This window comes from Ascaphus truei, chromosome 2 (assembly GCF_040206685.1).
Source record: "Ascaphus truei isolate aAscTru1 chromosome 2, aAscTru1.hap1, whole genome shotgun sequence".
Lineage (NCBI taxonomy): Eukaryota > Metazoa > Chordata > Amphibia > Anura > Ascaphidae > Ascaphus > Ascaphus truei.
Genome location: NC_134484.1, coordinates 61127812 through 61140173, shown reverse-complemented (window position 1 = coordinate 61140173; position 12362 = coordinate 61127812). Strand labels below are relative to the sequence as shown.

Here is a 12362-nt window from a genome sequence, read left to right as displayed (position 1 = left end):
TGCATACATTATATATTCATGTGTACTGTATGTGCTACTTTGGTGTAAATCTAAATTTGAACACAATGAAATCTTCAGGTTTTAACCTATAACAAATGAAGAGGACATTGACATTCGCCAATGATTTTTCATTATACAGTAAGTGTACTGTAACTCATGGAGATATGTATATGGTGCAATCTGCTCTAAAACATTCAGCAAAACTTTTCAATTGCACCAATTTAAGCCAGTAGCAGACATCTGAAGCTTATCAATCTTTGCACTAATTGCCTGCCCACATTTTGATACATCGGATATATACGATTTTGCACAGACTCCTGCCCAAACTCCTCTAAACTCTCCCCAATGCCGCTCCCTGGCACAAGAGGAATAAAATGAGGGAAAAACACATCAATACATTGATGTAACATGGCGCAGAGTCAAAATGACATGATTTTCACCTGCTTTTGGGCGATACTCCAGTTTGCGATATGTTTTACATATTCCTCTTGACCCAGAACCATAGAGACCAGTTAATCGAGCGCTCTTTGTGGACCGCTAACAAACTCAGTAACGCACGGTTAACGCATATCCACCAAGCTAATTATATACACATACATTATCTCATTTTGCATAGACTTAAGACCATGTTAAGTTACTGTAGCACTACTTTGTGTTAGCTTCAAATAACATGGCGTTAAGCATGTCTCACCTAAAGGTAGTTTTACTCCCGTTCAAACATTTTCCCCCTCCTCCAAAACTCATATTTCAGGGTTTGAATGGAACGGACGTCTTAACGGTCTATTGTGAATATGCGATGTTGGGGTGACCGCTACTTTTGCATATCATTAGAATGTCCGTTATACCAACGGTGCGCAAACTCCCTGCGCTGCACCCTCCCCCCCACCTGCTCTGCTTCTCCGTCACGCCCCCCCTCACCTCTAATGTTGTGTCAAATTACGCTGCGGGGTAATGTGACGTCACGTTACCCGCGGCGTCATTTGACGTCACGTCTCCATGGGAACGGGCGTCATTTGACGCCACGTTGTCATAGAGACGCGTGACTGGAGCCGGGTAAGTAAGTTTACAGAGGCCTCGCACTCTCAGCGCGGGCCCCCTGTAAACAACGCGCCCACCCAGAAAAGTATCATGCCACCCGTGGTGGGCGCGCCCCCAGTTTGCGCACCGCTGCGTTATACTGCAGTTAATGCAATGGCCTTTCCGGACGGAAACAGGGCTTAATGCTGTGTGTTGAGCTTTGAAGATACATGTTAATGCTTATTGAGCCGTTAACTTTGGTTAGAGTGTCGTTAAGTGAGTAACGGGCCTCTGTGGATATGGGCCTTTTTGCCTTATGTAGACTTTTATAAGGAGAAAGTGTATGCCAGACTAGCACTCCCCATGCATGTGGATACACTATAGCGCTTGGGCCATACAGCCTTTCTGGCCTGGTTTTCAAGATCATGTCAAATCTTTCTAATATTCTTTTAATATCCTGTCCACGATGGGATTTCACAAGTTCAGAGATTGGCTTGTAAACCATAAATTACAAACTAAACAATACTTTCACTCTTCCCAAAACCTTTATATAAATTGATTTAGTAAGTCCAGTAAAAATGGCAACTGCTGCTGTTACACTAACTGGTTTCACTTGCACTTTAGAAGTGATATTCAATAAAGTGCGATTGTTGGGCACTACTGCATGGGCACTCATATTCAAGTCAGTGAGAGTTTCTGTGCAGTAGAGCCCGATCAGCACTAGGGCAGTTAAATGAATATCGCCTTATAATTTAACCCTCATTCCTACAAGTTTGGAATATCTGCAGCATTTGTCTTGGAAACATTAGAGAGGGAAAAAAAGGGGACGTACTGTAATAACTGCTCTACAATTCTCAATATGTGTTTCATGTTTGTTGCTTCATGTAACTTCAGTAACTTTCTAAGTGAAATGTTTTATATATTTCATATAATATAAAGAGAAATATGGTCATATATGTAGCCCTCTTTCCCCCACCCTATGGGAGATGATGTCGCTACCTCGTTTGTAGTGGTGCTAAGTACTTGTTGGTTCACAGGAGGTCTGAGGTTCCGCCGATGTTGTTTGGGAAACAGGACAATCAGCCTCTCACCACACCGACTGGCCAGTCTGACACAAAAATCCGATGGGACAGTTAAGCCCCCTATTTAAAGCAGAGCACTAACACATAATTAGTGAAAATAGAGGACATGCATAATATCAAAAGTAGCATACTAGCTTAATAGCATAAGATATGTGTAAAAAGCAATGTATCCTAAACGATAAGATCATGAACTCCTATAAACTGCTATAAATCATGGAATAATTCCACAAAGATGAGTCTATAAGGTGTCAGTCCAAAAGTGAACCAAATGTGGATATAATCAAATGAATACTTGGCCGAAGCAAAGCATTAGGATGCACAGTAGCTGGGTCAGTCACTCGTATGCAGGTACTGGTAAGGGTCACAGGATCCCCAATGGGCTCTTCCTTGTCTGTACTGCTCAGTACTCCAATGGTTGCTACACCTTCTCCTCTGTGGGCCGTCCGGTGAAGTGATGTCCCGTGACCCTGCAATCCTGTGACAGGTGGAGTCCGGTTGATTGCCTGTGTGCAATTAACCAGCACGCTGCTGGATTTAGAGGCAGTTTCTCTCAAACAGTGATAAGTTCCTGTTACACAAAAGAAAAGCAAATGTGTGGTGCTCAGAAAAAAAGCCTATAATATGGTACCTTAAGGAAACCACAATAACAGTTCAAAATACTTGATTGAAGAATCCTGCAATGTGTACTCCCTGGTGGAAGGATAAGGGATAGTGACCCATGACATGTAGAACAATCACAACTCCATTTTAATCCGACTAGTGGACTAGGGTCCCCACAGACACTGTAGTAAGAGACCTCACAATAAAGTGACCCAACATAATATATCGGAATGGAGAATAAGCAGGTGATGAAAATAACTCACTCTGAGTAGAATTTGTCCTCAAGATTGTTCAATCTTCATCCACAACAGGGGGGGTGCTTCCGTTTTTTCTGGGGTGCTGACAAGAGAAACAGTAATTGTGTCGAAACGCGTTGGTAGGGGGCCCTGTACCCCGTAATGCTGCTGTTATTTTTGTAGATTCCATAAAATACACCTTTTAATGGGCACACGCTCCCTTGGATATCCTTCATTCATTTTTTTGTTTCCTGTGTTATTGGTGCCTGCTTTTTCCTACTGTTTCTCTAAGTTCCTGTTACAGGCACCAAAGTTCTTGAATGTCAGTCACAGATTGTATAAGTCCTGGTTAGTTTGTTCTATCACCCTGTGCTGCTTTAGAAGCCAAATAACTTCTGGCTCCCATGCAAGACGAGGACTAATATAGTAGACTAAAAAGCAGTTTAACATAATTTGCTCTTCAGGGAGTTGCAGGATCTTCAAATTAAATGATCCAATGCAAATGGATTTTTGTTGTGAGTTCGACGCACGGGAAGCACTAATTATATTATACTCATGTGTGCCTATCTATTAACCTTTCGTCTCAATGTGCGCCTTAAGCTTAACAAAAATGTTTTTAGTCAAGTATACTGGCTCACACAAATGGGACGCGCATGACGCACAGACATTAATGGCATGTAATAAAACCAATTATATGTGTGCACCAAAGAAAATTGTTGAACCTGCATCAAAGTGGCCCATCAAGTTGAACCTGGCTTAAATTCTAAAAATGATGTTTATATTGTTGGTACAGAATTAAGTTGCTATATATCAACCAAAAATCTACTTGACGCAGCACAGATTGTAGTTAAACTATAGTATAGAGGTTAACAAAATGTAATATTTTCACTGTACGACTGGGAGGCATGAAAGCGTGAAGTGGTATATCGCTCCCGATCTGGTAGCTGCCGGTGAATTGAATGGCAGATTGGGGACTGAAATATCACCTGGCGCTTTTGAGGGCTCTCGGCCTAAGCGTCATAACATCCTTCATACAGACAATGCACATTTTATGAAAGCTTCAGCTGCTTTTTAACACAAAAAAATGTTGTGGCACAAAAAAAATGTCAAATCCTATCTAAATCCATAGGCCCCCCCCCGGTGTCTAGATTGATAAGCTTCAAATGTAGGTTCCTTGAGTACATATGAGAAAATCACTTCGGGGGATGCGTCAAAGTTTTCCCGTTGCAAAACTAGGACAGAACCGGAAAAAAAAGTCACCACATTTCTGACAGCAAAAAATTGCTTTTACTGGGAATTGTTTGCGATGACAAGTCTACTGCAGTTTTTTTACACCAGTTTTGCCCTACTTTTGCAGCTGGGAGACCTTTATAAATATGCACCTTTGTATCTATTGACCCTTGTTACTAGAAATGCAGAAATGTCCATTAAAGCAAGCAGGGTCTGTCAGAATAACCAGGAAAATGAATTGGATCATGCTGGGTTTTCCGGGGCGAAGACTGGCCATTACCCTTGCTAATACCAGACCTAACTAACGATCAGTCATTCAATTAGGTTCATAATCAGGCTGAAGGGGACAATTTGAATATCAGTATTTCAGCAATGAATATTGAATTTTCAGTTTGGAGTTGCCAAGTGTAACCTGCTTACTCTTGGCAAGAAATCTTAATGTGTTTTGGTATTAAGGATTTTCATTCAAGCTACCTACCCAGTACAGGTGACCTTGCTAAGGATCTCGGCATAGTGCAGGCGTAGCCAACACCAGTCCTCAAGTTCCACCAACAGGTCACGTTTTAATGATTCCCCTGCTTCAAAACAGGTGGCTCAATCCCACTGACTGAGCCACCTGTGCCGAAGCAGGGATATCCTTAAAACCTGACCTGCTGGTGGAACTGGAGTTGGCCACTCCTGGCATAATGTTTGATGACTTTGTACCAAGATGCAGAAGAGTTGTCCAAGAAAGTCAATGTATTGCGTTTGATATAGATGAAGGCCTTTCTTATATCCAATACCGAGATTATAGTAATATTCTAGATAGAGCTATTTCAGTATCTTGTATTGTAGGCACTGAGCCAGAGAATAACAACGTCTATTAATACATATTCATCATTTGCATACTCTCCAGATCGTTTTCTTGACCCAAATGATATCCCTGAAAAGACTGAAACATTGATCAACAGGCATTAAAGGAGCAATTTGTGCTGTTTTAAACTTTTACATTTTGTAACACAGGTTTGAAGCAGGGAGTCTTCGGAGCTGAACCTCATACATTTCAGCTTTGGGGACCCCCTGCTTCCAGAGATAATTACCTCGATTGGGGTTGCCGGTAGCCGCTCTGGCTGAGCTAGCTGGGGTTTAAAGTTTAAAAATGAAAGTGGAAAAAAATATGAATTTCTACTTTAAGAAATGTTGCCATTTTGCTTTAAAATATGGCAGTATGCATACTGTACTGTATGTAGTGAAATTTGTTAAACAGAGACTTACCATGAAAAATTTGGTCAATGACCTTGATATGCGAAGGTATCTGCCGAAATTCACATATATTCAGCGCTGGTCTCGAACTTAGCTCTCCCACCTTTGAGACCAAAGTAGGGAAAGGCATTTGATGCACCGGATAAAGTTAGAGAAGGCTTATCCCATGTTTGTTTCAATGTATCGACTACAACAGATTCAGCCCGGTAATTTCATCAAAATAAGCAATACCTTGAAGTCATCGCCCAGCAACGCTGCGCGGCAAAGGACATTACCACATCTTGAGTTTGAGCCACTAATGCTCATATATCCAAAGTGCAAGATCCTTCAATGATTAATATGCCCCTTTAGTATTGAAGGGGTTTAATCACCTTTCCAAATGCACGTGCATTTTGCAAGATGTACTATTATCTACATGCAGCTCACATTGTAAGTGGCTGTACAATACATTGTACAAATCTCTTACATTGTAATTAAATTACGTAAATTATACATATGGTATCGTTTGCCATTTGTTAGTAATGCAAACATAAATGTTCTTTAGACTAGAAGCAAAAAATGTAGGCAAGTCATTTCCCAATATAATCACGGACCCTTTTTTCTTGTTTCAGCGCAACATACTGTATGCTCGGACAGAAGATCTGTAGTATTTTTTTTAGCTATATTAATAAATACTGTAAGAAAGCTAATATATTTCTCTCTACTTTACAGATAAAGCTCTGGTATGACAAGGTCGGCCACCAATTGATTGTCACAATATTAGGAGCAAAGGATCTACCATCAAGAGAAGATGGAAGACCGAGAAATCCTTATGTTAAAATTTACTTTCTTCCAGATCGAAGGTAGGAACAATGCAGTTTAAATATACAATTTGATCAGGTGGAGTGATGTTTCAATTGTGCAATGTACAGATATTATATATGGGATACATAGCAAGATTTATGTTTTTGTTTAAATTGCAGTTTTCAAATGCTTTGAAGGTTTGTACAGCAAGTAGGATAAGCCTGAAATTCAGCAGTTTTATTACAAAAACATGTATGCACAGTATATACAATATGTACAGTATATATATATACTGTATATATAGTATAGTACACAAGATATATATAGTATAGTATACAAGACTATAGTATAGTATAGTATACAAGATATAGTATAGTATATATATATAAATATATATATATATATATATATATAAATATATATATATATATATATATATATATATATATATATATATATATATTGACATCAACATGTGTATTTAACTAACACTTTTGAGATAAGGATGTTTGAATTCTAGTTGTGTTAGCAGTGCCCCAGCAGAAGAGTTAGGGTGCATTAGCAGAAAAGAATGTGCTAGATATACAAATAGAAACCGTGGGGATAGAAAGTACAGAATAAGGCCCCTAGATCAGGTTGGGTCTGGATTTGGAAAATAAGGAAAGGAAACCGGACAAGTGGTTGTTATCTGCTGTTCATTTCTACGTCCCAGTGTATTATCTATTCAGGTACCATTCTCCACTATCAACCTATTAATTGCCGGAGGGACAGGCAATATCTTGCTTAGCAAAGTGCAACATATCCCTTAGCACTCGATGAGTAAGATTTATTGGCAAATTTGTTTTCTCAATTACGCTGAGGTATATCTGTATTAACATTCTTTTCAATTAAAGGTGCATTCCAAATGACTAGTTGGTTAGTTAACTTTTAATTAAGTTGCACATCTCTCTAGGAAGGTGATTATAGTGTCTTGCTTGAAGATAACAAATACAAATGTACACATCCTTTTAATTAGAGCAGGGGTGCTCAACTCCAAGACCCCCCCAACAGGTCTTTGACTGAGCCACCTGTGCCGAAGCTGGGATAACCTTAAAACTGGGGGGTTTCAGGACGGGAGCTGAACACCCCTGCATTATAGGGTTCTCAGGCAGCTCTGTAACGCCAAGTAAACCGGTCAAAATAATCAGCCATCAAGAGGTACTCATTTGGGGTATATTGGAGTGCATGGTCAGGCAGGAATCCTTGAACATCTCCTCTTAGATGAACACTTTATAGCTTAATTTATATTAAGTGTGCCAGCGAGTTAGTAGATACCATAGTAGGCATTTAAATACAATCAACAAAAATAATTGTAATCAACGCTGATATGTCTCCTATAATTGTTTTTGTTTTTTTTGTAGTGATAAGAACAAACGAAGAACAAAGACGGTGAAGAAAACATTAGAGCCGAAATGGAGCCAAACATTCATTTATTCTCCGGTTCATCGGAGAGAATTTCGAGAGCGAATGTTGGAGATTACACTTTGGGATCAAGCTCGGGTTCGAGAAGAAGAAAGTGATTTTTTAGGAGAGGTAGTTTGTAGTTCTTATATTGTCTTTCCTTTTATGTAGCGCCAGCCAGTGTACAGTACACAGCTCTTTAATATTAGGATATTCTACAAGAGATGATACAAATCACATAGTACAGGGCTGGAGGAAACCGCCTGTTGCTTACTGCATATTACTGTACGTAGGGGAAATGCTACAGTGGGACGAGGGATGGGTATGGCATTTCCTTTTCTTGCATCGTCGCCTGTTATTTTTACTTACAGCCGCAATGCATCCAATGCAAATGGGATGACTGTGAGAAAGACATTAGGATCATCTTATTCAGCACTCGGTTCTTTCTACTCTATTTATTGTTTCTTTCTCTTTGACAATCACAATATACAAATGTCATTGCTAGGTAGCAGGATAAGGATTTCCTATGTGCAGAAAGTGGACATATTTGATGTACTCCCAATGGAAAACCAGCGTATCCAGTGTATCGCTGCATGGTCATAAGTCTAAAGATCTATTGGTTGGAGAATATGTGGGAAATCTAGCACCCATGCAGAAGCACCCACTTTATCTGCATTTGTGGAAATGCTGCCAATTATTTGGCCTACTTTTACATCTCCCCAGCATGATGTTTTCGTGCACGTTGTACTGTATACTTGTATTTGTTGGGCCTTTTTACTTGTGTCACCGTTTTTCTCTTCTTCTTTACTCCAATAGATTCTAATTGAATTAGAAACTGCACTATTAGATGATGAACCACATTGGTACAAGCTTCAGACGCATGATGTGTCCTCATTGCCACTGCCCCACCCTTCTCCATTTACGCAACGGAGGCAGCTTCATGGGGAGAGCCCGACCAGGAGGTTACAAAGTAGGTCTGAAAGAGCAGTAAAACTGTGTGCAGTGTGTGTTTGGTGAATGGGTCCTTTCTACACTGTGGTACATTTGTGGAAGGCACGTGGCAAGAAATCTTGAAGATGCCGTTTCAAAATCACAGAAACAAGTGGTACTGTGCTGGTAACAGGCGAATATGCTCGGACACAGGTGAAAATATCTCCACTTGTATTTCTATTTCCTTAAAAATATGACAGGGGCATAATCAGCCCTTCTTGTCAATGGATAATTCCAGTCATGCCCTCGGAGGAAATGACATTCATTATAAAACGAGGCCTAGGCCAGAAAGTTGAATATGAAAAGGTCCTAAGACAAGGGTGGCCAACCCCAGTCCTCAAGGGCCACCAACAGTCAGGTTTTAAGGATATCCCAGCTTCAGCACAGAATGACTGAGCCACTGATATGAGCCCCCTGTGCTGAAGCAGGGATATCCTTAAAACGTGACCTGTCGGTGGCGCTTGAGGACTGGAGTTGGCCGCCCCTGTCCTATAAAAATGTACGGGCAGCGGTTCTATGGAGCTGTACGTAACAGAGCTTTATTGGTTCCTGTTATCTTTAAAAAATAACATGTGGAGATTTCCGTTCCCTGAGTGTATTTTGAAACACCACCTGTTTTTGTTTTCATTACAATCACGTCTCAGTTTGTTGGTTGCGTGCAAGATAGGTGATTTGCTACAGCTATTCATTCTTATCTGACCCCGAATGCATATGATAAAACACAACTTTGTCGAGAGAAGGGCAACAATTTAATGGCAAAGATGCTTTTTTTTCTTATTTTTAGATAACGCCTCTTTTCATCTGCAAGTTTCTGGAGTACTTGGGTCCCTTCTTGAGGCACATATCTGCTGCTAACCAAAAATGTCTTGTTTTTTGCTTGGCCGACAGTATGAAGATCATTAATCAAAGTCTCCAGGACACAATATAGTTGCAAAAAAAACCCCCCAGTATTTAATTGAAGAAATGAAAAATCTCTGATGCTATATTTTTTTGGCACTAGTTTTGCACCAATGTTTGTACCAGGAGACTTTGGTTATCAGCTAATTATGACCTTATAATTTTTTTTCATTTATCATGTATGTTCCATGTGCTAAAATTGTTAGGATTTAACGTTGTGATGATAATTTGATAGTTTCTTTGAATGAAAAATGCTTACTATACAGATGCAGCGGACGTTATTTCAACCAATCTCGAAATGGATTCTCGAGATATGCCCGTGATCCTTGCGAGTTGTACCGGGGCAGACTAATGGCCCGTCGGAGTAACACAGAAGGGGTCCCTGCTGCGTAAATCCTACCGGGGTCTGCCTTTCTGTAATAGACGCGCAGTAAGATAGAGGCTGAATCAGTCACTCTAACGGCGCGCCTCTCACAGGCGATCGCGGGGGTTTTATAAAAATTCTAACATTACGGTAATGTAGCAGGGGGTCTCCGGAGCTGAACTGCATTGGTTTCAGGTCCGGGGACCCCCTACTTCCCGAGATACAGGCCCCGTTATGGGGTGCCGGTATCCCCATGTTAAAATCCTGTGGGTCACGTGACCGTGGGATCTAAACAAAGCAGTGGGATGCCGGCATCTCGGGAAGTAGGGGGTCCCCGGACCTGAAACAATGCGGTTCAGCTCCGGAGACCCCCTGCTACATTACTGTAATGTTAGAATTTTAATAAAACCCCCGCGCTCGCCTGTGAGAGGCGCACAGTTAGAGTGACTGATTCAGCCTCTCTCTTACTGCGCGTCTATTACAGAAAGGCAGACCCCGGTAGGACTCACACAGCAGGGACCCCTGCCATGTTACTCCGGCGGGCCATTATGTCTGCAACTGACCTTCTCGGGTTCACCACGCGGCATAACGCGCGATGTACCAAGTTAATGTTCGAATAATGGCCGCTGCATCCGTATGTATGTGTTGTGTGCTGGTGATTTCATTATATACTCTTATTGAAGTACAGCGGGTGCATAAATCTGTCTGCTAATTTGATTAAAAATAATGTGCTGAGAAAACTCTTCATCTGGAAAAAATGGTGATTTAAACAATGCCAGGAATAACAATTTATTGTCGTAAAGGACTCTTTGATAAAGCGCCTTGTGCGTGAAGCGCGTTACAGTAGCTAGCACATTTCGGCTGCTATGCTGTCTGTTGTCCGTGAATAAACCTGTTTTTAACCAGGAAGTCCGTTTTGGGACCCTGTTTCATCAAGGAGCTGTGCTTTCCACTTATCTGCAGTGCAGCAAGAGTCTCTTTATCGTCGTAGAGCCCTGAACAAAATTATAATTCTGCTGTACTTCATTCATACAATGAAAAAAGTTATTTTTCCAATACTATTCCTTTAAGTGAACAGGTTGTTTCCAAGGGTGTCTTTCAAGAATGATGTCCAAACAATCAAAGCATTTGGTCCTTTGATTGTAATTAGTATGCTGTGGAATACTAGTTGTGTGTTTGCATGCAACAATGTTACGGTACAAAGATCATATTGTTATACACATGTTGCAGTCGGGGCACATGCCATTGACCGCGTTGACATGCTGACGATCTACAAATGTCAGCCATGCCTTTACTAGTGGCACTGCGAGACGCTTGGCAGTGGCCTAGCACAGACGGATGCCACCGCACCCCATATCTTTATGTTGGTTCTGTCTTTATTTCCTTTATCAGGAAAGCTATGAAGCAGGGATGTCTAAAATAACGGTGTCTTCCAAAAAAAGCATAATTATGTCCAAATAGTTTTCAGAAACGTATGCAAAACCTTTGTGCACTGCACTCCTTAAAAGAATAAATCATTGGTTATGCATGAAGGCCATTGTATGCAATAGTAAGTTATTGAAATGTCATAGGATTGTGTTTATCACTGGCCTTTCGTGTTTGAAATAAATGGTTACTACTTATAAGAGACACAAGACAGTTTATGTCATGGTATAGACTTCCCTGCTACATGTATATATTTCATAACATTTGCCCCTTGACATCAGTTCATATTAATATTTGTTTTCCAGATAAAGGCTCATATTCATATAATTCAGGTAAAACACCGGCATGTGAGCAATCCATAATGCATGTCTACATATGCACAGTTTGGTATGACATCGTTATTGATGTATTCGCTATACCACATATTGCGCATATGTTGTATGTCAAAAACCTTACCTCCCTATAGTGTACCTTGCTTGCTTTTGAAACATAACCCTGTGCATTGGCTCTATACGTATTTGATCTAATCTTACAAGGCATCTAAATATGAGAAACGTCCCTAACTAATCTCAATTTGATTGTTAAAAAATACACTAAATGTACATTATTTATTTTTCAACTTGATGATAATAATATAAGCAATGTTTGGAATGGAACATGTAATATACCAAAGACATGTGTTCTTGGAAAGGTAATACATTGAATAAAATAAGCTAAATATTTATATTCATGCTAAGGTATCACACATCACCTACTGTATCACAGCTAGTTTAAGATTAGCCGTCAAATATGCTTTAAACACGTTCTAGTGAGTGGGGTGATCCAGGCGTTGGTGTAAATTAACCCAAGTAAAATATTTAGAGAACCCAGTACTTCTGCCAACTGCAACAGTAGACTGTATCCTTCCCTGTGCAGAGATGCACTAGTGATCCCATTACTACATTCTACTTACATTGGAATATGGAACAAGGCCCCAATGTTAAGTGGAGATGTATTGTATTTATTGCCAGCCATTTAGACCAGTCCTTTACTTTTCTGTAGCATAAGCAATACAGC

The 12362-nt window shown here is 40.4% G+C and overlaps 1 protein-coding gene across 49 annotated transcripts in view; it reads left to right on the top strand.

Moving 5' to 3' along the window:
* RIMS2 (regulating synaptic membrane exocytosis 2) overlaps positions 1-12362 on the top strand; it is an 814155-nt gene that overhangs the window by 515680 nt on the left and 286113 nt on the right. For 29 of the 49 annotated variants that reach the window (XM_075582507.1, XM_075582506.1, XM_075582513.1 and 26 more), the window contains 4 exons: positions 6119-6249; positions 7591-7762; positions 8447-8600; positions 11612-11638. In XM_075582507.1, coding sequence (XP_075438622.1) covers positions 6119-6249; positions 7591-7762; positions 8447-8600; positions 11612-11638 — 484 coding nt within the window. The remainder of the gene's footprint in view (positions 1-6118; positions 6250-7590; positions 7763-8446; positions 8601-11611; positions 11639-12362) is intronic. The other 20 variants (XM_075582517.1, XM_075582512.1, XM_075582528.1 and 17 more) reach the window with 1 other exon arrangement.